Consider the following 24,459-nt stretch of genomic DNA (forward strand, 5'->3'; position numbering starts at 1 on the left):
GTTAAATCTCTTGGGTAAGATTTGATATACTTTTCAAGTCACTCATCCGATGGTAGTTTTGGATCATATGAATCGAAAAATTTGGCTCTTTTTCAATGGGGGAAGGTGATTAGGCCAATTCTGAATATGCTCTGGTTTTAATTGTCTTGTTATCTTCAGGGTTGCCCGTTTCCATAGGGATGGAGTCCTCTAGTTTTGTATATTTGTTTTTAAATTGGGGAAAATTATTGATTTTCAAGTCTACAGGGTTTATTTCTTCTCCTGTAGGAGTTTTTTCTTGGATTTTGCAGATGGTCCAGTCATTCTAGCTTTAGACCTCGGACAAATTAGCACAAACTTTTTCTTTGGTATGTAGGGTCTCTAGGTACCCAATAAGACAGAAAAACAAGTTTACCAAAAAATTCCACCGGGAAAGTGGTCAAATCGCAGTTTTTCAAAATGGCGGCTTGCGGCGATTTTCAAAGAGGACGTGCATACGGATTTTCATTTATAACTCACAAATAATGCGTTAAACAAAAAAATTGCAAGAGATCAGATTTAAAGATCATAAAATTTTGATTAAGAATCATATACAAAACTTAGGCTTTTATTATTTTTTTTCTTTCCGAATTTTACTATTGAAAGCAACAACCGGCAAAATCTGTTGATAATTCACGATTTTTCGCGTTCTTGACCATTTTTAGGTCAAAATAATTAATTAAAGGTTAAAAACAACGACACCACTGAAAATTACGCTAAGTTTTACATAAGTATACCTATTCATTTTACCTTTTCATCTTTTATGACCTCATTGTGAGACGAATCATTCAAAAGCATGAAGTCAATGTTTAACAACAAATTCAGCTGTTTTTTTTTCCGTTTCCAGCGCTTTCGATCAATTATTTTTCAACAAAAGTACAACTTATATATACTTTTTTGAAAGGTTATAAAATTTGCAAGATAAATAGCACACTGGTTTTCCTTTAAATTTTACAACATGTACCTGAAAAGCGTATTTAAGGAAATTACGCTAAAAAATGATTTCTCTAGAAATTGCAGAATTTCAACGATTTTCGACTTTTGGACAGCTGGAAACTAACGATACGATTCAACGATGGTAATAATTGTTTAGAGCATAAAATTTCCAAAAAATTGCATACCTGAAATTACTGTTTCAAATTTCTTGAAGAGAGTTAGATAAGGCGTTAAAGTTGCCTATTGGAAAACCCGGTTGCTCTGTTTAGAACCTTCTTCTTAACATATACCCAAAATTTTCAAGTTTAGTCATTTTTGTTTGAAGTAAATTTTATGGTACCAATGTAATAGCACATAAAAGTTAAAAAAATGTTAATGAATAAATTTTTGAAGGTATTTAAGTGTACTTAGAAGCCAATTTTTGAGACGTTAAAAATGTACAAATTGTTCAATAACAAGGCTTTGTCTCATGTTTTTGTGGTTTTTCATGGCTGCAAAAAATTTTCATCAATCAAACCATGGTAATCATCGAAAAGCTAGTAAAATTTTGTGTAAGAAATATACCTTTATTTGTATTTTTGGCGTCTCTCGTGAAAATGCGGAGGCAATGTTGAAAAAAATTGCAATTTGTCCGAAAAAAATTTTCCCGCGGTTTTCCTTATTTTTTAGGTGTTAAAAGGCGTTTAAGAAAAAAAACAAGGTGCGAAATGAAAAGTTCATGAAATTTCCCTGAACCAAGGGCTATTAAAACTTGCCGTAAAACCTATTTGAGGGGTCGTAGCACTGAATTTTGGTTTAAAAAAAGTTAAGAAAAAAATGATGAAATTTAACTTTATTGTTATTTTTGCGATTTTATTGCTTTAAAATGAGCTTTAAAGTTAAAGTGAATGATGTAACTGAAAAGTACGTTAAATTTTGGTCTAGAAAAGTATGTTCAACGTCCTTTTAAGTAATTATATTTGCCGGTAAGATAATTTCTTCTGGGATCAAAAATGACACTTTTCTGAAAAAAGTCCGTTTTTAGCTCCATTTTCCTAATTTTTAAGCATTTTAAAAGTGTTTGATCAAAAAACCACTATAACCACGTGAGAGTACATAAAATTTACAATAAGATAGGGTACCTTGTTTCAAAAATTTCCATAATTTCTGGGTTTGACACGGCTTTATTTAAAATTGTAAAAAATGGCAATATTTACAGAAAGTTGAGTTTCTATGCAAAACACCATCCCTCAAAAGGTCATATCAATACAGCAAATATTCCATCAATCGTGAGAAGTTATTTAAATAATTTCTGGAGAGCAAAAATTAATTAACGTAATATAAAAAAAATAATAGGAGGGGAAACAAACTGACCCACCTCCTCCTCCCTGCTTTCTACAAAGAGCGCAAATGGATATATTATGACCGCCAGTACGGAAGTAACAGATTCACGCATACAAAGTGAAGACAAACATCGTATTTATGCATAAAATCACGTAAAAATAATCGAATAGGATAGAGCTTGGCGAAATCTATACATTTAAGGGTTTTTAAAAATATTGCGGAATGGGACATCTCACATATGAGGGAAGTTACAATGCGAGCACATCCGCCGCCGCCGCGAAGCGCTTTACGTGAGGGATTGGGCTGTGTAATGGCGGCAGCTCGGGGAGCGGGTCTTTTTGCTTCGGAGGAATTAATAGTAAAACTAATAATTATTATGATAAATTCAACACACCGTTGAAGGTTTGGAACTTTTGGGCGGCCAACTCTAGCATAAGCGCGAACAAGGATTATAACGAAAGTACAGATGTCAGCGGGGGGCGGGGTTGTCAACAGGGGAGAGGGGTATGCACCTATGCTTTACGTGATGTACCGCAGGCTCGTGTGAAATGGTGAAATCTAAGTAAATAAGAAGGAAAATAATAAAAACATTAAAATTTTACTGCCCGCGGCATCTTGTCAGCCGAATATGCGACATCATTTCGCACATTATTTAATATTGTTTAGCTTTCGATAGACCCAGTAAAAAATTAGTACATATTTTATTTCATTACTCAGCTTTGTATTTCTTAATCTGTGTCAATTAAATATTCGACGATACTGAAAAAATTACGTTTTAACACTTATACTCTCAATTAAACAGCTTGGAGGACGAGGTGCACCTCGTCGAGCTATTTCGAGAAAAACATGTTTAAAGTTGCTAACTATTATACACAGCCTTATGACAGAAAGAGAGTTCAAACTCACATTTTGATGCTTAAGCATTGGATGCTTCCGGTGAATTTTTCACAGACTTTATTTTAAACCTAGAATTAGTTGGCACCACTAATGTGTCATTTTTTTTCGAAATCTGCACTTATGTGCCTTGTCCTCCGAGCCCCTCAATTACTTTTTTACCCTATGTCTTATTACCTTATATTACAAGTTTTCAAACCAAAACCGACAAACTTTGGTCAAAATACAAGGTAATATTCAATGTCATGAAAATCAGCCGATAAACAGATATTTTAAAAATTAAGGCCGCCATCTTTTTTCCACTATCTTGAATTTTGATTCAGACTGAAAGTAACGTCAAATTCGAATTTACCAGATCAAAATACCAGGATACATCGAGTTTCATGAAAATCTGCCGATAAATAGGTAGTTTTCAAATTGTACCCGCCATCTTTAATTTTAAAAAATTATGGCCACCACCTTCGATTTCAATTCCGGTTAAATTCGACATCAAATTCAAATTCTCTGGGGCTAAATACGGGGTTATACCAAGTTTCACGCAAATCAGTCGATAAACAGGTATCTAACAAATTATTTCCGCCATCTTGAATTTTGATTCAGACTGAAAGTAACGTCAAATTCGAATTTCCTAGATCGATATACCGGGGTACACTAAATTTCATGAAAATCTGCCGACAACTAGGTGTTTTACAGTTTTTTTCCTAGGATCTTTAGCTGCGATAGGCCAAACAGTAAACGATCAGGTATGCCCCTCCCCCCCCCCCCCGTCGACCATCCCTCTAAGGTGCTTCTCCCCTTACTATGTAACACGACTAAATTAATAGCAAAATTTATTTCAAAAATAGTCGAATATTCGTGAAAAAGGGTCACACTAATCGAAATTCAAGCCAAAATTTACACAAAGTAAAAAATGTCAAATTTGACACCATTCCATAAAGGCCCTATAATGGTCTTATACCTTCAGTTAAATTTTGATGTAATATGTGTTTTGAAAAGAAAATTTCATACTCTTTCCATTGGTGTCAACAGTTTTGAGAGAAAAAATTCTGCCGAAGCTGTATTTAAAAAGTTACAAACCAAACTTGAAATTTCAAGAAAATTCTAGCCTTTTTTTCGGTGTCAGACCTCGTAGCTCGGCACCAACAAGTCGAAATTAAAAAAACTAATATACATTTGTAATCAAAATTGTATCCCCTAAAAAACGACAAGAATGATTTTTTTCACTGGATGCACTAGAATTACGCAAAATCAGGAAAACGCTGACGAAGTCAAGAATCAATTTATACGTAATTTCAGACGGCCGCCATCTATACTATAAGCTCCAAGACCTCCTAATTTTGCGAAACTGGTGACGCTTAGTTCCAGCGTTCTACCAGGCCGATTTTTATGATTTTTGCGGCAATCGACGAGCAATTGTCTCTAGAGAAGCCAACTTTTTTCGGATTTTCAAAATATGGCCCAGGTTTTTTTATATTACGTGGTAAAGTTGCGAATTCTCCCATTTAAACAATGTAAATTTATACTTTTTGTCATAGTTCGTTTGAGCGTTCTACCGGGCCGATATCCATGATTTTTGCGTAAATCGACAGGTAACAGGCCCTAGATGAGCCCGCTGTAATCAGATTTTGGAAAAAGGACCCAGGTTTTTTTAAAATCACGTTATAAAAGTGAGTGAGTTTACAGAATGCTCTGGTACTGCTACCGCTATGCGCGGGAGGATGCGCAGTGGTCGAGGAGGTTGCGCAGTAGCTGTGTAGCCTGCGCATCAGCTCTACACTTATCTACACAAGATTCGCGCCAGTGTCCACACGTCGAGCGGTGGTCGAGTCGTCTAAGACGTCGAATGCGTCCATTTTGAACTCGGTGTGGGTTCGATCCCCGACCCACGAAGTCTTAATGATTACCTGTGTGACTATCACTGTGCACTGTTTTACTGCAATATTTCATCAAGCAGTCATTCCAAAACGCGTCCTTTTAATTTTAAAGTAATTTTAAGTAATGTTTAAAATTAAAGTATACCTCATATCGTAATTTTTTGGGGGAAAAATAAAACTAACACCGATAGGAGGGTAAAAATAGGGCCGCGAAGCGGCCCATTGATGGCGCGGAGCGCCTTCAGGGGGTTGGGCCGCGTAGCGGCCAGGGGGCGTAGCCCCCTAGTTTTGTTATACGCAATTTTGACTGTGTTCCCGAGGGGGGCTAATGGTAAACTTTTTTTGGGGGGCTCTAGACATGTTTTGGAGCGCTTTAAAACACAAGAGAAGTTTGTGCTAATTTGTACGAGGTTAGGCCCTTTTTTTGGCTAGAATGACTGGACTAAGATCCTATCGTTAAGTTTCAATTTAAGGGTTTCTTCATTTCTTTTTTCAGCTATTTCTTTAGCTTTTTTGTAGTTAATGTTGTTTTCAGCCATAATTTGTTTTATTACGTTTTTTTTACCTCGTTCAAGGCAGGAGTTGTTGAATGTCATACGGTTGTTGGAGCAATGGAAGCATTTAATTTGATTTGTACAAATGTCATGCCCTGCATGGTATTCAGTACATCTAGGGCATTTTGTTTTACTTTTGCAAACTAAATTGCCTTAGTAGTCAGTTCTGTGTCCGTAGTTCAGGCACTTTGTGCATTTGGTAACATCATTAATAATTATTAATAATTTTTGGTGAAGCATCTATACCTGTGACTTCAGTCACGGGCTTTCTGCTAGTTAGCATATAACCCTTTGTTGGTGCCAAAAGTGTAGCTAGCTCTTGGACCATCAACAGAAGTTCCTCCTGCTACAGGTCGAAAAAATGAAGGCTGTGAATCTCACGATTGCTCCCTCGCTTTGCACTAACAACAGTGGTCTTGTGCTCCCTATTCACTGGGAAAAAATTGACAATGGACCACTAGACAAGGTACGAATTTCAGCATTCTGATACATGCTACTTAACCAAAATTTCACGTAGAACACGATGCGCACAACGAAAATGACCAAAATCAACTCCTTACGAAGATATTCGATAATTTTGATTCGTGAATTCAAACCACCCGCTCATGAAAAACTCAATGCTCTACGTGATTCACATCGCGCGCTAAACGTTTATCATGACATTCTCTGCGATATAAAAATCTGGCAACCTAAATCTTGACGTTTTGGCTCAGCTGTAGCAAATTGCTCATAGTTTGAACAACACATGGTGGAAAATGAACATTGCTCGATTGAGAAGATTGCTGAAACCGTTGTAGTGCGCGATTTGACTCACGTAGAGCTTTGAGTTTCTTGTGAGCGGGCAGTTCAAATTCCTGGCGACCAATGTGAAATAAAAACGTTAATATCTTCGTTAAGAGTTGGTTTCGGTCATTTTAGTTGCACGAATCGTGTTCTGCGTGAAATTTTGATTCAGAAACATGTATCAGAATCCTTTAATTCGTACCTTGTCTAGTGGTCCATTTGGAGCCAAAAACATTTACTATAGCCTTAACTGTAAATAAAGCTACCCAGAACCAAAAAGAATGTGACCTTGCTCTATTTAACCATCGTGTCTTAACCCTTATGAAATCTTCTGAACTTTCTAATTCTGGAGGATGCAACCTGATTTATTTATTTTTTTCCTTTTGAATTATGGCTTCTGGGCTGAAACTAGGACCCATATCTGCCTCTATAAAGTAGCTCAGATGCTACATTCCATTGTACTAACCAGTTCCACATTGAGTTGTATCAACGAGAAGACCATACTTGTGAGCCTCCAGGGCCTGGATACCACGACCTGTCAGTAATAAATCCATGCTTCTTGTTATACCCACCGCACACTGTAACCTTCTTAGACTCCACTTTGAAACAGGAATACCTAGAGACATTTAGAAGACTAAACATATTTTTGGTAAAAAATAAAGAACAAGAGAAGATATAAAATGATAGCACCACACTACGCAAAAAGTGTGAGTGGGTTTAATGCTCGTTGAACCAATAGTCTTGAAGTACCTGAGTGCATGCATAATTTATCAATTAATTTATTCAATTTCGGTATTATTGAACGTTGTTATCTTTCTCTGTGTTTTGGTACAGTACACTGCTATGTTTGATACAGTGCTCTAGACAAGTATTAGAATTTTATGTATCTTATTAAAATTTTAGTATCATATCCATTCTCACAGATATATTTTCAAATGAAAAATGAATTGTGTTTTTCCTCCTGCTGCATGAAATTTGAAAGTCTTAAAAATTTTCACATTTTTATCTTCCAAAACTTCCACCTCATCTTACCTGCCTATTGCTGTTACATGACACTTATTATGAATTAATTAGGTATCAACTCTGTGACTGACTTACGACAGGTGAGAAGTTAAGATCATCCACTATATTACTTTATTTACAATGATTAGTCATATTGATTACCTCAGCATCAGTACAAATGCTTTTGGCCAATCATTAACATTTAAGTGGTGATCAATGTGTTAGTGGGAATAACTGATTTCACAAGGAAATAGGGAAAACAGATTTAGTCCAGGCAACAGAGGATAGAATAGGAGAGGGGACCTTGCAAAACTTAGGTGAAATCAGGTTATAATTGATTCCTATGTAATTTTTTACGCTAAATCTGAATTTTTGGTCTCCCTACAAATTATTCTTGTGCTAACTCCGGAAAAGAGGAAAAACCGCGAAAAATCACGTTTTTCCGCGGTTTTCCCGAGATATCTCTTTTCCAGCGCGATATATCGAGAAAATAATTAATTCCACAAAATTAAAGCTGATAAAATTTCCTATAAATATGAACCGAACGTTCTTTTCATAGGTTCATTAGGGAGAGTGCTGAAACCGTTGAAAGCTCTAGAAACTCGTAAAATCGCGATTTTCCACGGTTTTTTCGCCATTTTGGTAAAATAGAATTGTTCTTTCGCAAAATTTCAGGGTAGTAATACCTTCAAAATTAATACTAATTACTTTTTAGACCAAAGTGATGCCGATTTTTTCCTTTTTAGGTCTAGTGGGTGTCAAGTGAAAAGCTCGAAAATCGCGATTTTCCGGCATATTTTCGTATCATTTCCGTTCTTGTACATAGAACTCATTTAAAGTGACTTCAAAATTCAATCTTATAAAATTGTCAACATACATACGTATACTTCGCTCCTTTGGCGCACCCCAAACCCATCAAAGGTGTAACTTTTTCGTCCATTTTTTCCGTCTTTTTGCTGTGGAAATGCTGTCCAGAATGATGGCGTTTTGGCAACTTTGCCCCTCATTTCTCAAAAATCGTGCGTATACTCACGCTAAAATTTTAACCAGAGTCTTAGGGTATTATAAGGTATCGTTTGGGCCCAGTTTTAGAATGATACCCGCTGGTCCAAATTGTGCCAAAAAACGGTCGTTTTTGGCGTCGCTCTTTATAATATGGTAGGCACAAGTTAACATTTTCAGACAGCAGAAAAGAAAGAAAAAAAAACACCGATAACACCTATACCAATTCAACACTTACGTTCCTCTTGCCATGTTAAAATAAGACCCAATTTTATATCTTAATAGCTCTTTCACCGATAGAAAATATGTTAGATTATACCATTATATCTGTGCTTTTCATTATTATTTCAGATCCTCAGGATATTCAGCCAGCAGTGTACCGGACCATGCGTCTGAATTTTACTTCTTGACATTTAACATATTAACTACTTGTTTTTGCATAATTGATAAATTGTATCAATACATTCTTTGAATATCAACTTTTTGCATTATTTACCCTTTCGACCCACTCAAATCCGTTATTTCCTTACCTATGCAAGGAACTCTCAACATCATTTAAGTATGTTTAAATGATGATAAAAAGTGGAAAATCACAATTTGTTGCATTTTTTGAGCTACTAACTTATCTAGACGCAGCACTTTTTGACCCACATACTAAAAGCTTTTTACGTCATATGAGTTGAAAATTGTATAAAATTAAATTTCGAAGTCTCTATTAGCCAAGTTTTTGGCACAAGAATGGATATGTTATGAAATTTTGCCAGAAATCTCAGAAAATCATTCTAGAAATTGTATTCATGCATTCTTTGAATGTCAACTTTTTCCATTATTTACGCTTTCGACCCACTCATATCCGTTATTTCCTTACCTATGCAAGGAACTCTCAACATCATTTAAGTATGTTGAAAATTGCACTATTTTATTACGTCGTTTGTTGTCCACACACCTTTCGGTAGATGTGCACACGTGGCGTTTGGATGTCACAAAGCGCCAGAGTGCACCAAAGGAGCGAAGTATACGTATGTATGTTGACAATTTTATAAGATTGAATTTTGAAGTCACTTTAAATGAGTTCTATGTACAAGAACGGAAATGATACGAAAATATGCCGGAAAATCGCGATTTTCGAGCTTTTCACTTGACACCCACTAGACCTAAAAAGGAAAAATCGGCATCACTTTGGTCTAAAAAGTAATTAGTATTAATTTTGAAGGTATTACTACCCTGAAATTTTGCGAAAGAACAATTCTATTTTACCAAAATGGCGAAAAACCGTGGAAAATCGCGATTTTACGAGTTCCTAGAGTTTTCAACGGTTTCAGCACTCTCCCTAATGAACCTATGAAAAGAACGTTCGGTTCATATTTATAGGAAATTTTATCAGCTTTAATTTTGTGGAATTAATTATTTTCTCGATATATCGCGCTGGAAAAGAGATATCTCGGGAAAACCGCGGAAAAACGTGATTTTTCGCGGTTTTTCCTCTTTTCCGGAGTTAGCACAAGAATAATTTGTAGGGAAACCAAAAATTCAGATTTAGCGTAAAAAATTACATAGGAATCAATTATAACCTGATTTCACCTAAGTCAATCCTTGTCAATCCTTATTGCCTGGACTAGTGGTTCTTTTATACAGGGTTATCCAAAAGTCACCTACCACCCCTGTAACTTTTTTCCTAATTGAGATAGAAGTTTGAAACTTTGGTAATGTTCCTCGGCTTAAGGTAGCAACTTTTTGGTCCCCCCAAAATTTTGGGGAGCGGCCCCCCTTAAGGGGGCCGGGGGCTGACTTTTTTTTTTCAAATGGCAACCCCCCTTTTGTGATGCCTCATTCGAAAGATAATAAAAAAAGAAAATTTTTGGCGCAAATCGCAGGTCAAAATGTTGATTTTTGACAAAATGTCGGTCGGTCAAAGTTAAAAATGGCGGAAATTTGGCATCTCCGTTTTTAATCGGCGGATTGGTCTGAAACTCAGTATCCTCAAGTTTTTCGGGGCGAGAAAAACGATTCTGGCGTTCGTTTTCTAGAAATGTCAGTCCTTTTCAAAATGGCGGCGGTTAAAATGGCGGCTTAGAGCGGGAAGTGGATATTTAGGCTGCTTATCGTCGGATTTGTATGAGACATGGTATCCGGGGGTATTTCGGCACGAGAAGAACGAATATTTCATTGGATTTTTGAAATTTTTAAAAACTTTAAAATGGCGGCAAAAATGTGGATGGCGATGGTGGATGCGGATTTTCCGTTATTTTTCCGCCACCATTACGACGATATTCAATGTTTCAAGAATCTAATGAAAGATTAATTTTTTTCGAGCCAAAAACCACCAGAATATTGACTTTTGTGCAAATCCATCGGTAAACAGCTTTGATATGGATTTTCCGTCATTTTTTCGCCGCCATTTTAAAGTTTTTAAAAATTTCAAAAATCCAATGAAATATTCGTTCTTCTCGTGCCGAAATACCCCCCGATACCATGTCTCATACAAATCCGACGATAAGCAGCCTAAATATCCACTTCCCGCTCTAAGCCGCCATTTTAACCGCCGCCATTTTGAAAAGGACTGACATTTCTAGAAAACGAACGCCAGAATCGTTTTTCTCGCCCCGAAAAACTTGAGGATACTGAGTTTCAGACCAATCCGCCGATTAAAAACGGAGATGCCAAATTTCCGCCATTTTTAACTTTAACCGACCGACATTTTGTCAAAAATCAACATTTTGACCTGCGGTTTGCGCCAAAAATTTTCTTTTTTTATTATCTTTCGAATGAGGCATCACAAAAGGGGGGTTGCCATTTGAAAAAAAAAAGTTAGCCCCCGGCCCCCCTAAGGGGGGCCGCTCCCCAAAATTTTGGGGGGACCAAAAAGTTGCTACCTTAAGCCGAGGAACATTACCAAAGTTTCAAACTTCTATCTCAATTAGGAAAAAAGTTACAGGTGTGATAGGTGACTTTTGGATAACCCTGTATGTATTTGAAATAATATGACCTGAATAACAGGTGCACTTACCAAATCTACGACCGTAGAAACCAATTAAAGCCGTATCTTCCATGAGTCTGAAGTCACACCAAAGAGCCAACTCAAAACCAAATCCTACACCATAACCACTAAGTGCAGCAACCAGGGGTTTTTTTACATACCGCTTGATTAGACTCTGGAAAAAATGTAACTTTTCTTGAAAGCAACCATGAAACAAATGAAACTGATAGGACCAACTAAGGTTTCAAAATAGTGTTAGGTTTAGTACGGAACATATAACATTTTTCAATGATTTTTCATTCCTTGTTATTTTATTAATTTTGCTGTTAGTTGTTTCTATTACATTTTGTTTAAGATTTGAGTCTATAACTTATCAGGATAATCTAGATAACCACTTGCTATGACTAGCCCAAGAGCGATTGCGATTGAGGAGGTTTTCAGACAAAGAGACCAGAACAAGGGGGCAAGTTCTTGAAGTTAGGCATATTGTTGAGTCTAATACTCGTCAGACGTACTTCTCACAAACTGATTGCGATGAGCGCGTGGGTTGTCAGACAGTATGTTGGAGTTTTATAGCCAACGTCCGTTAAATTCAGCATAAAGCTGATATTGCACTACAGAGGAAAAAAGCTCACACACAAGCACAATTTTTCCTCAAAGAGATACGCTGTTTGGTGCAGCACTCGTAACGACCACTCAGGAAGGCAACTGCAGACGCATTTCGGCCTTGTTGTGCCAATCTTCAGTGCAACGTAGCCTCTTGAATTTTCTGCGCCAAGCTCGGAGAGGTCGTGAAAACCAGCTCTAGACTTGGGCAGGCAGTTGCTGGCGGCAAGTAAACTTGCGCCATCTGGTGAGCGATTATCCAAACAGCTCTGCATATGCCTCGGCAAGGCGGTTTTACATTAACAGATTGCGGTGAACGCACGGGTCGTAAGACGGTATGTTGGAGTTTTTGAATGGTTGCTTGGTAATGCTTCCTAAATGGTTGTTACTAGTGTTGCACCAAACAGCGTATCTCTTCGAAGGAAAATTGTGCTTGTACGTGAACTTTTTCCTTCTGTAGTGAGATACAAGCTTTATGCTAAATTTAACGCACGTTGGCTAAAAAACTCCAACATACCGTCTTATGACCCGTGCGTTCACCGCTATCTGTTAGTGTAAAACCGCCTTGCCAAGGCATATGCGAAGCTGTTTGGATAATCGCTCACTAGATAGCGCAAGTTTACTTGCCGCCAGCAACTGCCTGCCCAAGTCTCGGGCTGGTTTTCATGACCTCTCCGAGCTTGCCGCAGAAAATTCGAGAGGCTAGGTTGCACTGAAGATTGGCCCAACAAGGCCGAAACGAATCTGCAGTTGCCTTCCTTAATGGTTGTTACTAGTGTTGCACCAAACAGCGTATCTCTTCACTGCGTACTCCAACTTCAAGATAGCAGCTAATTGCTCACAAAATGGGTCGAATTCCTTGAATTCAAGTATCGTACTGTGTGTGCTAAGTGCAATCATATTTTGGGATCATGACTTCGTGTTGAGTATTGTTCCTACATAGAGAAAAAAAAGGAGGTGTTTGCATCTTGAGGATTTGTACCCACCTACGTCATCAATGTAAACAAGGCGCTCGTTGAGGGTTATGTTGACGCTGTAAAAACGGACCATAATATCCGATTTTTTTACTTAAATCAACTCTTTAAATAATTTCAAGCACTTTTTGTAGAATGACTTTTTCCCTTAAATTACACCATTTCCAAGAAAATCGACAGGATAAAAACGTCGCTGTACCCAATGACGTCATCAAAGCTATAGATACTCTATGAAAAATTCCAAGATGCCCGAAATGCAAACACCTCCTTTTTTTTCTCTATGTTGTTCCTAGGTGAAGAGAGGGAAATAGGAGGGCCTAAAATTCTGAAATATATATGATGAAATTCATGAATAGCCTCTAATTGCAAGGGTTTTTTTAAGCGCCCATGATTGGTCACAATTATGAACGAAGGGTACTCCTACAAGTGCGGCAGAATTTTTCACCCAACTTTTGATTCTACAACAATTTTGGCTGCCACCTCAGCTGCCATTCAGAATTTTGCGTTTAAGAATAGAGATTGAAAAGAACGTTCCACCCAAAATTGGAGTTCTACCGCTTAGGGCAAATAAAATAAAATAAATTCCGTTTGCTCAAAAAATTAGTGGCAAAAATTGATTCTCACACTGGATAGAAGGATTTTGGATTGTTCTTCAGACGCTAATTGCTCGAGATCATAACCTGAGCAGAAGTTGCCTCCTTCTCCATATAAAACACCAACATATGATGAGGCATCATTTTCAAACTTCGTTAGTGCCGTTTCTAGTTCGTTAAGTAGCTGAATATTTACAGCATTCTTCTTTTCAGGTCTATTCAGTCCGATTAAAGTCACTTTCTTGTGCTTTTTGGTGATTACTAAAGTGGCGTCTGCAAAGGAAAAAAATGTCATGGTAAAAATTTTATTGGTTTGCTCATCCTGTAAGTATGGGGGACAATGTTTCCCAGGAAATGCAAGTGCTGCAAACAGAGGAGTTCCTAGAAACATTGCGGGACACTCTTCAAAGTGTGAGAGATTATCGTGTAAGTGGACCGACTGTGCGTGCACTCTTGCATGACAGCACTTAAAGGCAACTGAAACATGCCTCTACCCCAGGTTGTGGGACCTCTCTACGGCCTTGTCTCCACGGGCCGTTTCACGAGATTTGTTTTGGGGAAAAATCCCACTTACGAAGTTGGGAAAATATTGAGTTAATCAATATTTTTCCCAGTACCAAGTATGGTCCTTTTACCCCTAGGACCCAGAGAGAAGAAGAAGAAGTGTAATTGAATTGTGCGATATTTGTTTGTTCCATTGTTCATGTTTGTTTAGACAAAATAATCTTCGTCCCATGGAGACGATAACTGGGAAAAATCCCAGAAGTTTCATTCCTGCCATTCAAACTTGGGACAAATTCCATGAAAACGTCCCGTGGAGACAAGGCCTTCAGTTGTGGGACCATTCTTGATGACTCCATGACCAGAACCATGTTGATAACTTGCATTCATATCACCCCTGCAATAAGTTCAAGTGCTGAGACGTCTTAAAGGGAGACCAATTATTTCATACGTCCTAGGCATTGCAAATAAACACTTGTGCTTTAAACCTCTAAAATAATAAAATTCGGAGTTTTGATGATTAGCTTCAAATCTACGGTTTATACAGAGTAAACTGATAGAGGATCCAGAGCTGCGTTTTAGGAAAGTGAAAATGGTGCCATTGTACTGACCGATGCAAATTTCGGTTTTTTCTTCTTTTTTTTTTCTTTTAAACAGAAAAAGAGTGGGGAGAGAGAGTGAGAGTAAGAAAAAAATGAGAGAAAAGCTGTTGGAAGGATTCAGAGAAGACCGAAGTTGGGTCAACCGGTGCGGCGGCGGAAGCAGCCTGGTACTGACTCCAACTTCAAATTTATTTAATCTCCGGATGAGTCCTCTCACTTCTTTCTGAAAATCATGGGCACCTTCAAGGCGGCAAATTTGCCCTCTACATGAGAAATTACATGAACGATCTTTCATCCACTATGGGGCGAGTGCACGGTTATTTGAGGACATCTCAAAGGCAGGAGAGACTTGTGAACAATGCTATTATGTCCACTGAATCTGACATCACTGACGGGCAACTGAAGTTTTAGGACATCATAGAGGAGGTAGTGTGCGTGCCAAAGCAGTAGGGTAGAAATGGCGACTTGAGCGCAAAAAGTTTTAGCCAAATAGTGCAGAATAATACGAATTAAATTACAGTGTTGTATGGTAGGTATTTTACAATACGGCAACGCTGTAAAAAAAGTGAATGTATTGCATGTAGCCCCTTCAATCTACGGGCTATGCAATGGTGCATGTTACCCCTTCAAGATGGCGGTTATGCAACAGCGTTGCTAAGCGGTGCACATAAATAAATGATTTGAATATTGGTGAAATTTTGCAACATAGAATCTTACAGTGTTGCCAGATGGCGTAAGAAATTAAATATTTTTTCGTTACATTGTTGTCAGATTGTGCAAAAAATTCGGATTTTCGGACTTGTAAAATTTTCGGTATCGAAAGACTTTTTTCTCCAGGATGGGTCTGGTTTCGGAGATCGGAGAGTTGGGTCTGATTCGGGAGCGCTGGAAAATATTTTCGGAAAATTACCCTCCTCCGATCCGCCCCGGACCGATGCGATTCTTTTACACTATAGAAGATCGGAAAACTGTACGGACCGAATTTTGATACGACTTTTTGTTTTCGAGATTTCGGACTTGTAACATTTTCAGCATCGATAGACCGTCTCCTCCAGGCTGGGTCTAGTATCGGGTACCGGAGAGTAGGGTCTGATTCGGGAATTTCAATTTTGTAGTGGCGTGGCGGTGGTGTGTATCGGACCTTGTGTTCTGGGATGAGCAATTGGGATTGGATATTGCAATGTTCAGTTTGATGAATCAAAAATTTTTATTTTTTATTTATTTAGTTACACTTTAAGAAACTTTCGCGTTTAGAAAACGTGCACGTTTAAGAAACGTCCGCGTTTCGAAAGCGTGCGCGTTTAGAAAACGTCCGCGTTCAGAAAACGTTCGTGTTTCGAGGTCTAAACTAAAAGGTTGCTAGTAGGTATGCTTAGACCCTCAAACCTTTTGGGCCAAAAATCCCCCCTTAATGGGACACATCCTTTTCTGCCTCAATTCATCGAGATTAATCCATACATTTTTCAACAAAATTAGCACATGGATGGCCAAGGTGCAAAACCTTGTATTTCTGTTTGCGACTTCCCACGCTTCCTGTCATACTCAATTTATTCTTAGGAAAATTAGTAAACGTAGCTCCTTTCAAATTCTCTTGATATTTTTACTCCGTGAGCAGATTATTCCGTATGAATCTCAAGCTACAAAGATGACTTGTCTCTCTTTGAAAAAATAAAATAGAAGTGGAATTTCTGATATACTGCAATGGAGACACATGAATTTACACTAGGGCATAGGCATTTCAATTGATTTTTGACCATGTTTCACTTATTACTTCACGTTTACAGTTTAGTTTGTACGGCCTTGTCCACACGAGCAGGGTTCGCAGAACTTATTTTGAGGAACTTGTTCCTGGAACAAGTTTTAGCTGAGCTGAAAACTTATTCCTCCTAGGCCCGGAACTTCCCCTGTACTCTGAGCTTCTACATATGTTTCTTTTGATGCGAATTTGTTTGTTTTTGTTTTTTACGTCCTTTTCATGTCTTGACATTTACTTTTGTTACTTTGGTAGCCCTAATAATCTATTATTTTGCAAAAATTGTATAGTTTTGTTGAAGTTCCGGTTCCAGTTTGGGCGCACTCGTTTGGACAGCATCCTAGAGTACCTATATTGAGAGAGTATGGCCACTGGGCCCCATGGAGAGGCTTAGGACCCAAAAATGGCGGTGCTTTGTTTTGGTTTTTGTTGATGAGAGGGGGATCATTGCCAACTTTTGACGGTTATCACCAACCGCACTTGCTGCCAACCTTACTACATCTAAGATAATTTTTCTCAAAAATTGCACACGATTAGCCTTAGAAATATGTAATGATGTCGCCAGAGTGCATTTGAGTAAATTTCTCGTTACGATAAGCAAAGAAAACTACATTTTGAGTCATTTTGCATTACATGTATTTATGGCGTCTGCCATTTTTGGATCCTAAGGGCTCCATTCAGCCTAAGATGGCTGAGCCAATCAGATGTGGTAACCCCAGTGGCCATACTCTCTCAATATGGGTACTCTACAGCATCCCTCCTTTCAAGGAACAAGTTCCGGGAACTGAGCAGTTCGTCGAATAAGTTCCTCGAACAACGCTCGTGTGGACACGGCCTACCAATTTTGTGTCATGAATCCTCATCATTGACGTATAATACAATCTAGACCGCGCATTGGGCCCGACTTTAGGCGGGGAAGGTAAGACAGCTAGGGGGGTAAAGACGCGCCTTCAGCCAAGTTGATACCGCCGGATATACGAGCTAAGTGTATCCGTATCAGGCAACGGCACTGATAAGACTGGCATTTCCATTGTCTCGGTCGGTACACTTACTGCGGTTGCTGGGTTGCCTATCGTCTCGCCTGAAGGGACTCTAGTCTTGTCGAGATTTCCTAATGCGCGGTCTAGATTGTATTATACGTCAATGATCCTCATTCCTTGAAGAATCATTTCCCCTCCTAAAAAATTTTAGAGTCCCTTTATACCCAGAGTTACGACAACTCACTTTTGGTTGGGCTGAAAGTGGCCTAAAAAAAATCCAATTCTGATTGGTTCTCACTCATGGAGTCACAAACGAGTGCACCAAGATGGCGGTGACTCGAATGTGGACAAAAATATGAAAATATCACCTAATTGTGGTTTATCAAGATTAAATTGTTATTACCATCGGTCCAAAATGAAAATAGAGTAAGCAATTATTCATAAACCAATCTTATTTTCTTTGTAATTGATCAATTTTGTTGATGTTGTTATTTTGGATGACAGACATCGCAGGATTCCTGATCCTTATCCCTCATTATCGTTTGCTTGGGTGCACTCGTTTCGGCCTCCATGATGGCCAGCCAAGGCCGGCTACCAGTCAGCTGATAATCGAGTTGTCTTAACTCTGGGTGTAACGAGACTCTAAAATATTTATTTGCAACACTTCACTGGAAAAATGCACATTTTTCTCCCTATCACATAGCCAGATTACGCTTTTGTCATGTCTCAGAAACTTATACTACATGCATATTGGGTGTTACTGTCAGATATTACGCCATGTACATTCAAGGAGGGGGGGGGGGGGTTGGTCAACATTTATCCAACACCAGGCGGCAAAAACCTAAATCCGAATCTGGTAAGATCATCCTGTTACGATGCAATTATTCATCAGAAATAGTGCCCCCCAAAGATTTGGCTTGTGGTTCCATAATAGAGCGACAAACGATTAATTGATGTCCACAGCCTTTCATTTAAGAGGAAATCAACATGCTTACCTCCAAAACTCAGAGCATTAGGAAATGAATGATGACCAGAACAGAATAGATTCTTTTTGAACTCACCTAAGGTATTGTAAGAATAGTATCTGGCCTTTAGGGGCGTTGCCAAGGAATCAGAGGCAAAGCGAAGACCACTGCATACCAACATTGTCATACATCTAGAGATTCCGCAGATGATTGGAGAAAACTAAAGAAATGGACGGATATTTTAATGGCAGGTTAGCAGTTGGTGCAAGTCTAAGCAAGAATGTCAAGCCTTAGCAAGTGTGAATTCAAACACTATGAAATTTCCACTGGCTATGGATCATTACAAACATGCACAGCTATTTTATCGGAGACCTCAACATGCTTTTGCTTTAACTCTATTCCTCGATCTCGATCCGACTCCGACTTGATAAACACAATAAACATCCACAGGGGGGCAGATAAATTGTATACAAGATAAATCGTATACTCCCGTCGAAATCAGATAAATCATATACAGATGGATGGTGAGAGGATAATTCATATAATTTGCCAGTTTGTCAAACTGTTGGGCGATCGCGAAATTCACTCTGATTTCTGATCATTCATAATTTCATAGCCCTTCTTTCTCACAAATAATGTAAGGAATTTTTTTTACCTAATACCACCAATAATTCTCATTTGGATTATTTATTATTTCTGCACTAATATTTCCAAAGACATATATTTCACATCTAGATAAGGTGGATTGCCAATTATCGATACTATCCACAGACTGTCCAGCTTTTTGGGGTAACGTAACCATCTGTTGGCTTAAATTTTAAGCGTCTTTGAGAAGAACTTAGTTCATTCTGACATTGTTGAGTCCATATAAAATTTAAAAAATTCTAGTGAAGAACTGTGTGCAGCCCGTTTAGGAGTCCCCAATATTTTGTGTCAATCTGTGTGGCAGTGACCGTTCGTCTGTCCTGATTAGGACGGAGGCCAATTTTTAATAATTTTAAATAAGTTAAAGATACAGTCCTACAATTTCAGTAGTGTCTTGTCAGTGGGTCAGCTCTTTTAGTATTTGTGTCTCCAGATATCCGTCGAAGTTCATCCATGTGGAGCTCCTGCACCGAAGTGTCTTGCGTCCCCGTCCTTGACTTCATTCGTATCTGTTTTTTCCGAGTCACTTGAACAGCTTACTCATTTTTTCATTTAAAATCTTCCAAAAGGTCTGATGTTTGATCTCAATAGTTTACTTATCATAATTTAGTCAGGCCAATTTGTTCATCCCTGCATGAATCATCTTGTTACGTCTCATTCCTTTCAATACGTGTGTAGTCCTGGCAGCTTGATTTGGCTCGACGCTAGTTTGTTCACACTTTAAATTGAAGACCCCACTAACTCCAGTTGAGAAATCAAGAGATAACGGAGTATAAGGAGTCTCCGACAAGGAAGCTTAGCCACTGAAAGTTTCTTGATAACCCAGCATTTGGATAAATGATAACAGCAAGTCAAACCGCAGGTTTGCTTGGTTTCAAGAAACCTTATTGGCAGCCTCTAAAACAAGCCACTAATTAGTGGCAATTGCTCCAAATCCTTGGTAACTAACATCATCACTCTATCTTTGAGCAGAGGTAAGTGAAATTGTCGTAACATCTCATGTCGTTAATAACTCTTGTAACTTATGTCGCAGCTGACAATGGAAGTAGAGAAAAATAGCCTCATATTTGAGGTTTTATATTTTCTGCTATCGCTGTCCAAATTACCAGAGACCTGAGTTGTTGGTGAGACCCACAGCTCAGCAAAACTTCGGTCTCTGCCTCCTAAAATTTTTCCTTTTCATCATTGGGCCTTATTTGTACACTTTAGTACCTATCCTGAAAAGCCGCTTTCTGCTGACTTCAACTGGTCAAGGGCATGGAGAAAGGCAACAAAATACGTGATAGAAAGATAACTTCAGCGGCCTCGTCATATCGTTGGGTTTGTTCTAATTATCTTTTGTGAACATTAAAAAAAGTCGCTTGGTACCGAACGTCAAAATAATCAACAACTCTCGGGCCATCCTAGTCACCTTATTGGCTACTAATCCCTAATTAATGATCACCATCTCTTCTTCCTTGAGGGTCCGAGGGTGAGATGTGTTTCAGATATTCTCAAGAATATCGATATTTCAAATAATAAATGTCAAATTCTGCTATCTATATTGCCCTTTTGCCTCTTCCGAAATGAGGTTAGTTTAAATTGTTGGTAGATTGCTAACAAATCATAACAAGAGTACAGTTTGATGTTCGGTACCCACCAACCAACAATTTGATGCTAGTATGCAATTTACCAATACCATCCATCGATGAATAAGGTTATGCCGAAGTTAAGACCTTTCCACACTTGCAAGTTTTGCTGCAAGTGAGCCGAAAGTGGGAGTCATCACTCATCGATGATGCTGAAATTTGCGTCCCGTCCGCAAATTTCAAACGACACATCCGATGAGTATGACTCCCACTTTCAGCCCACTTGCATCAAAACTTGCAACTGTGGAAAGGCTGTAGGCAAAACATTTCAACGGTCTCTTATAGGCCTCGATAGACGATCAAATTTCCGAACCAATTCCGATCAAAGGATGACTGGTGTCACCATCTACCATCAAATTTTGACGGGCCGCACTTTTTTGATCAAAGTAAGAACAGACCGAGTGCCACCATTCATCATTTCCTGCCAAAGGAAACATTTCTGTCAAAGTTTTGCATTTTAAAAATGAAGCAAATTAATGAATTTCAGACTGATGACTCCCCGACACTTTGATGCTACTTTGATCGGAATTTGTCGGAATTTGATCGTACCTATAGAGGCCTTATGGTTTTTTTGCGTTTAGGAGGCCTCGATAGACGATCAAATTCCGAACCATTCCATCAAGGATGAACTGTGGTCACCATCTACCATCAAATTTTGACGGGCCGCACTTTTTTGATCAAAGTAAGAACAGGACCGAGTGTCCCACCCATTCATCATTTCCTGCCATAGAAACATTCTGTCAAGTTTTTCATTTTAAAAATGAAGCAAATTAATGAATTTCAGACTGGTGACTCACCCGACACACTTGATGCCTACTGATGATCGAATTGGTTCGGAATGTTGATCGTCTATAGAGCCTTATGCCCAGATATTCCAGACCAAATTTCCTCATCAAAGACCAAAATCTGTCATCGTGTCAAACTCACTCCTAATGTAAACAAACAAAACGGCGACATAGTCCGGACATAAACAAAGCGGATCTCGTCGAGATGTTCCAGACTAATTTTTTCAGCGTTATCGTTTCTTCACCTCGACAAAAGAACTTTCGTCCGCATCCATCTATCCATTTCGTTAAATCAGATATCAGTTACCGGCGTTGATCTGTTCATTGTGGTTTCAAGTGAAATTAGAGCGAGATACTCCGGACTCCTAACGTAAACAAAGCGGCCTGTACCTGGTCGAGATGATTCCGGACTCATTTCTTCATTTACGTTTCTTTTCTTCATCTCGACCAAAGAAGTTTCCTGCGCGTCTAAAGTAACATTTTTCCCGTTCCATTGTTAGAGAAGAAACTAGCCATTTTGTAGTAAGTTAGGATAATATTTGTGTTGATTGAGTGGCATGAGCATTGGACTACCCTGGCACCTGGCTGTGCCTTGCCATGAGCATTGGACTACCTGGCTGCGCCTTGCATGCAGCCTCTATCTCAAGATGATGAGGCGAGAAACTTATTGGTTGATGTGCAAATCTGAATCCTAAATCTCCAGTACTTAACGGTAGTTGTGAAAACTAGACGAATGTACAATGATAGGTACCTTGCTCCTCACTTACTTTCTTATGGATGTTCTCTGGTCTCTTCTCCAAGGTTCTGGTTTTGCGTTGCGTTGAAGCTAAATGCTTCAAGTGTAGCTATAACAACCAGACTTCGAGAATACCAATTAACAATCCTAGCAGTCACCAAATTCTCCACAAACCTGCATAGTTGTCTATTAGCAGCTGAAGAAGCAATGGAAACCGTATTTACCTATGACAACAAAATTTTTTCCATCGGAACTCTGACAGTAAGTATGAGGGGGAACTATCACCTTTAAGGCATGTTTTCTCCATGAATTTTCTTGTTGTTTGGCACTAAACTAAGTAGAACTCAAGGAAAATGAAGCAAGACTTTCCAAGTAACCATGTGAGGTTCGTCTGCTGAAAAAATAAAATAAGGTCTAAAATTCCTAAAGAACATCACCAAGATGGTTCTGCCACCAGTGGCTCATTTTTTAAGGCACGGATCAAATACTGAGGTTACGTATTATTCTTACGGTGCCTACCAAATTATAGGAAAGAAACATTGTCCTGTAATAATAATGGCATGGAATGGTGGGCTCTAATTGGTAACTTGACCATCCTCCAATAAGTTATACGAGAGAATTTACTTCCTAAAAGATCCTTTACGAAAAAGCCAAGTAAATATGCAGATAAAAGTCCCATGTGATATGTGAAGAGTATCAAAGGGAAGGGATGAAATGTTCAAAAGGTAACGTCCAAACTTGCAAAGTTGTAGAGACTCTAGACACAAATTGGACAAGTGCCGCTAATGACCATTTTTTATTGTAATAAATTACGGAAAAGAGAATCAGCCAAACGCCAAGGCCAATGAATGCCGAAATTCGAAAAGTAAATGCAATCAAAAGAAGTAAGAGCCGATCCTTTTTTTCGAGATTACGGGCAGCGAGCGGCAACCTGATATGCAACGAAGATTGCCGAGCACGGCCGAAGGCCTAACTCGCCGCTTGGTAGAGTGTTGACGCAGTTTGACAAACACAGTTTTTGGTGAAATGTGTGGTCCGGAATATCTGGCCAATCTGTTCACTCGTCCTTATGAGGAAAGCTAGAATTTAAGAAAATTTTATGATTTCCCCGGTAACGAAAGTTTTGAACTCTATGAAAGCTGACGAGTTAACGTAGAGAACATTGTAGTAGCACATACATCCATCTTAGTGAAATTATCCCGTAATTTTTCATCGTTTTTTCACCTAGTGCCAAGTGTTGTATTCCAAAGTATTTTGACTTCTATGAACTCCTGTTTTCCCAGCCTTCCCCAATGGCAATCAATCTTGCGAATCATTGTATGATCATAGTAATCTTCTTTGCTTACAAAGTAATACTTTTAGCTGCAGTGAAGAAGTATTCCTTTCTGTCTCTCAACCTTGATATGATTCTAGAAGTATTCTCACACTTAAAAAAAAAAGAAGAACTTTCTCACCGAAAGTCGCGTTGTTATTGTCAGGATTTTATTATGTATGCGTTACCAAGATCTTTTCCCAGGTGTTGACTTATATTATTTATTGCTGTGCTTCGAGGTAATATGATAGCCCATACCTTTTTTCATGCATCTTATGGTCCGTGCCTTTTCCAGCATTGATTCGCTATTTTTAATGTGACGGTTAAACCAGTGAAGTTTAGTCAATAATAATCTTCGTATGGAGAGCTGAACTCCTCTTCTGTGAACCATAATCTGTCACTGCTAAGAAAAATCATCATGCTGCAAAATGGAAGTACCTGTCCTTACACTACACGATCAACACTTCGATGGTGTACAGTCGCGCAATCCACATATCTCATTTGGGGGGTTGTCTGAAAAATCTCCGCGCTCTATGTTATTAGCTTACAGGAGAACAAATTGACACCATTTCTTGAATTTGTATTTTGGCAGAAATTTTTTTTCGCACAGGACAAGAAAAAATCACGGCAGATTTTATAGAAAGTTGCTGTTGAGTATTTTTCCATTTTCAGAATTAAAGTTATTACAGGAAGTCCGGCCACGTTTTGCAAACCGAGTTGTGTGATTGCCGACTTACAACCGTCAATTTGTAACGATTTGTCTGTGCGCTTGCTCTCAGTTAAATTTTTAAGTGTTTACTCAGCTTAGTTTAGCATCTCTTCAAACATTCTCATCCAAAATGTGGATACCAAAACATCTAAATAATGCTATGGATCATTGTTGTGGTTGTTGGTGTTGCAAAATTTTGGTTTAAATTTGATTCCCTTTCTTATCTGATACCGCAATCACATGCTGAATGTGAGAGTTGAATGTGCCTTGAATGTAGAAGTCATCAGATCAATGCTTCATAACAAAG

The 24,459-nt window shown here is 38.5% G+C and overlaps 1 protein-coding gene across 2 annotated transcripts; it reads right to left on the reverse strand.

Moving 5' to 3' along the window:
- Positions 1-3,962: 3,962 nt before the first annotated feature.
- On the reverse strand, positions 3,963-18,984 carry LOC140223826 (probable enoyl-CoA hydratase echA8). Of its 2 annotated transcripts, none has more exons than XM_072306020.1 (4): positions 18,368-18,984; positions 13,568-13,809; positions 11,394-11,538; positions 3,963-6,998 (listed from the first exon to the last, which is right to left on the reverse strand). In XM_072306020.1, exons 1-4 carry the CDS (start codon positions 18,522-18,524, stop codon positions 6,844-6,846), a joined length of 699 nt encoding a protein of 232 aa, XP_072162121.1. In that variant the 5' UTR covers positions 18,525-18,984; the 3' UTR covers positions 3,963-6,843. The 2 variants fall into 2 exon arrangements, with proteins under 2 accessions (XP_072162121.1, XP_072162122.1); XM_072306021.1 differs by having other exon boundaries at positions 3,976-6,998; positions 18,434-18,965.
- Between the last annotated feature and the right edge of the window lie 5,475 nt (positions 18,985-24,459).

The sequence above is a fragment of the Bemisia tabaci genome, unplaced genomic scaffold (assembly GCF_918797505.1).
Source record: "Bemisia tabaci unplaced genomic scaffold, PGI_BMITA_v3".
Classification (NCBI taxonomy): Eukaryota; Metazoa; Arthropoda; class Insecta; order Hemiptera; family Aleyrodidae; genus Bemisia; species Bemisia tabaci.

Bases quoted from the DNA above. Each gene is read 5' to 3' on its own strand.
- LOC140223826 (XM_072306020.1), bottom strand. From the start codon at position 18,524: ATGACAATGTTGGTATGCAGTGGTCTTCGCTTTGCCTCTGATTCCTTG. The intron at 11,539-13,567 runs GTGAGAATCAAT...CATTTTTTCCAG, and splicing joins CCAAAATCCTTCTATCCAGT to AGTCTAATCAAGCGGTATGT. The intron at 6,999-11,393 runs GTAAGTGCACCT...AAATGTCTCTAG, and splicing joins TTTCTACGGTCGTAGATTTG to GTATTCCTGTTTCAAAGTGG.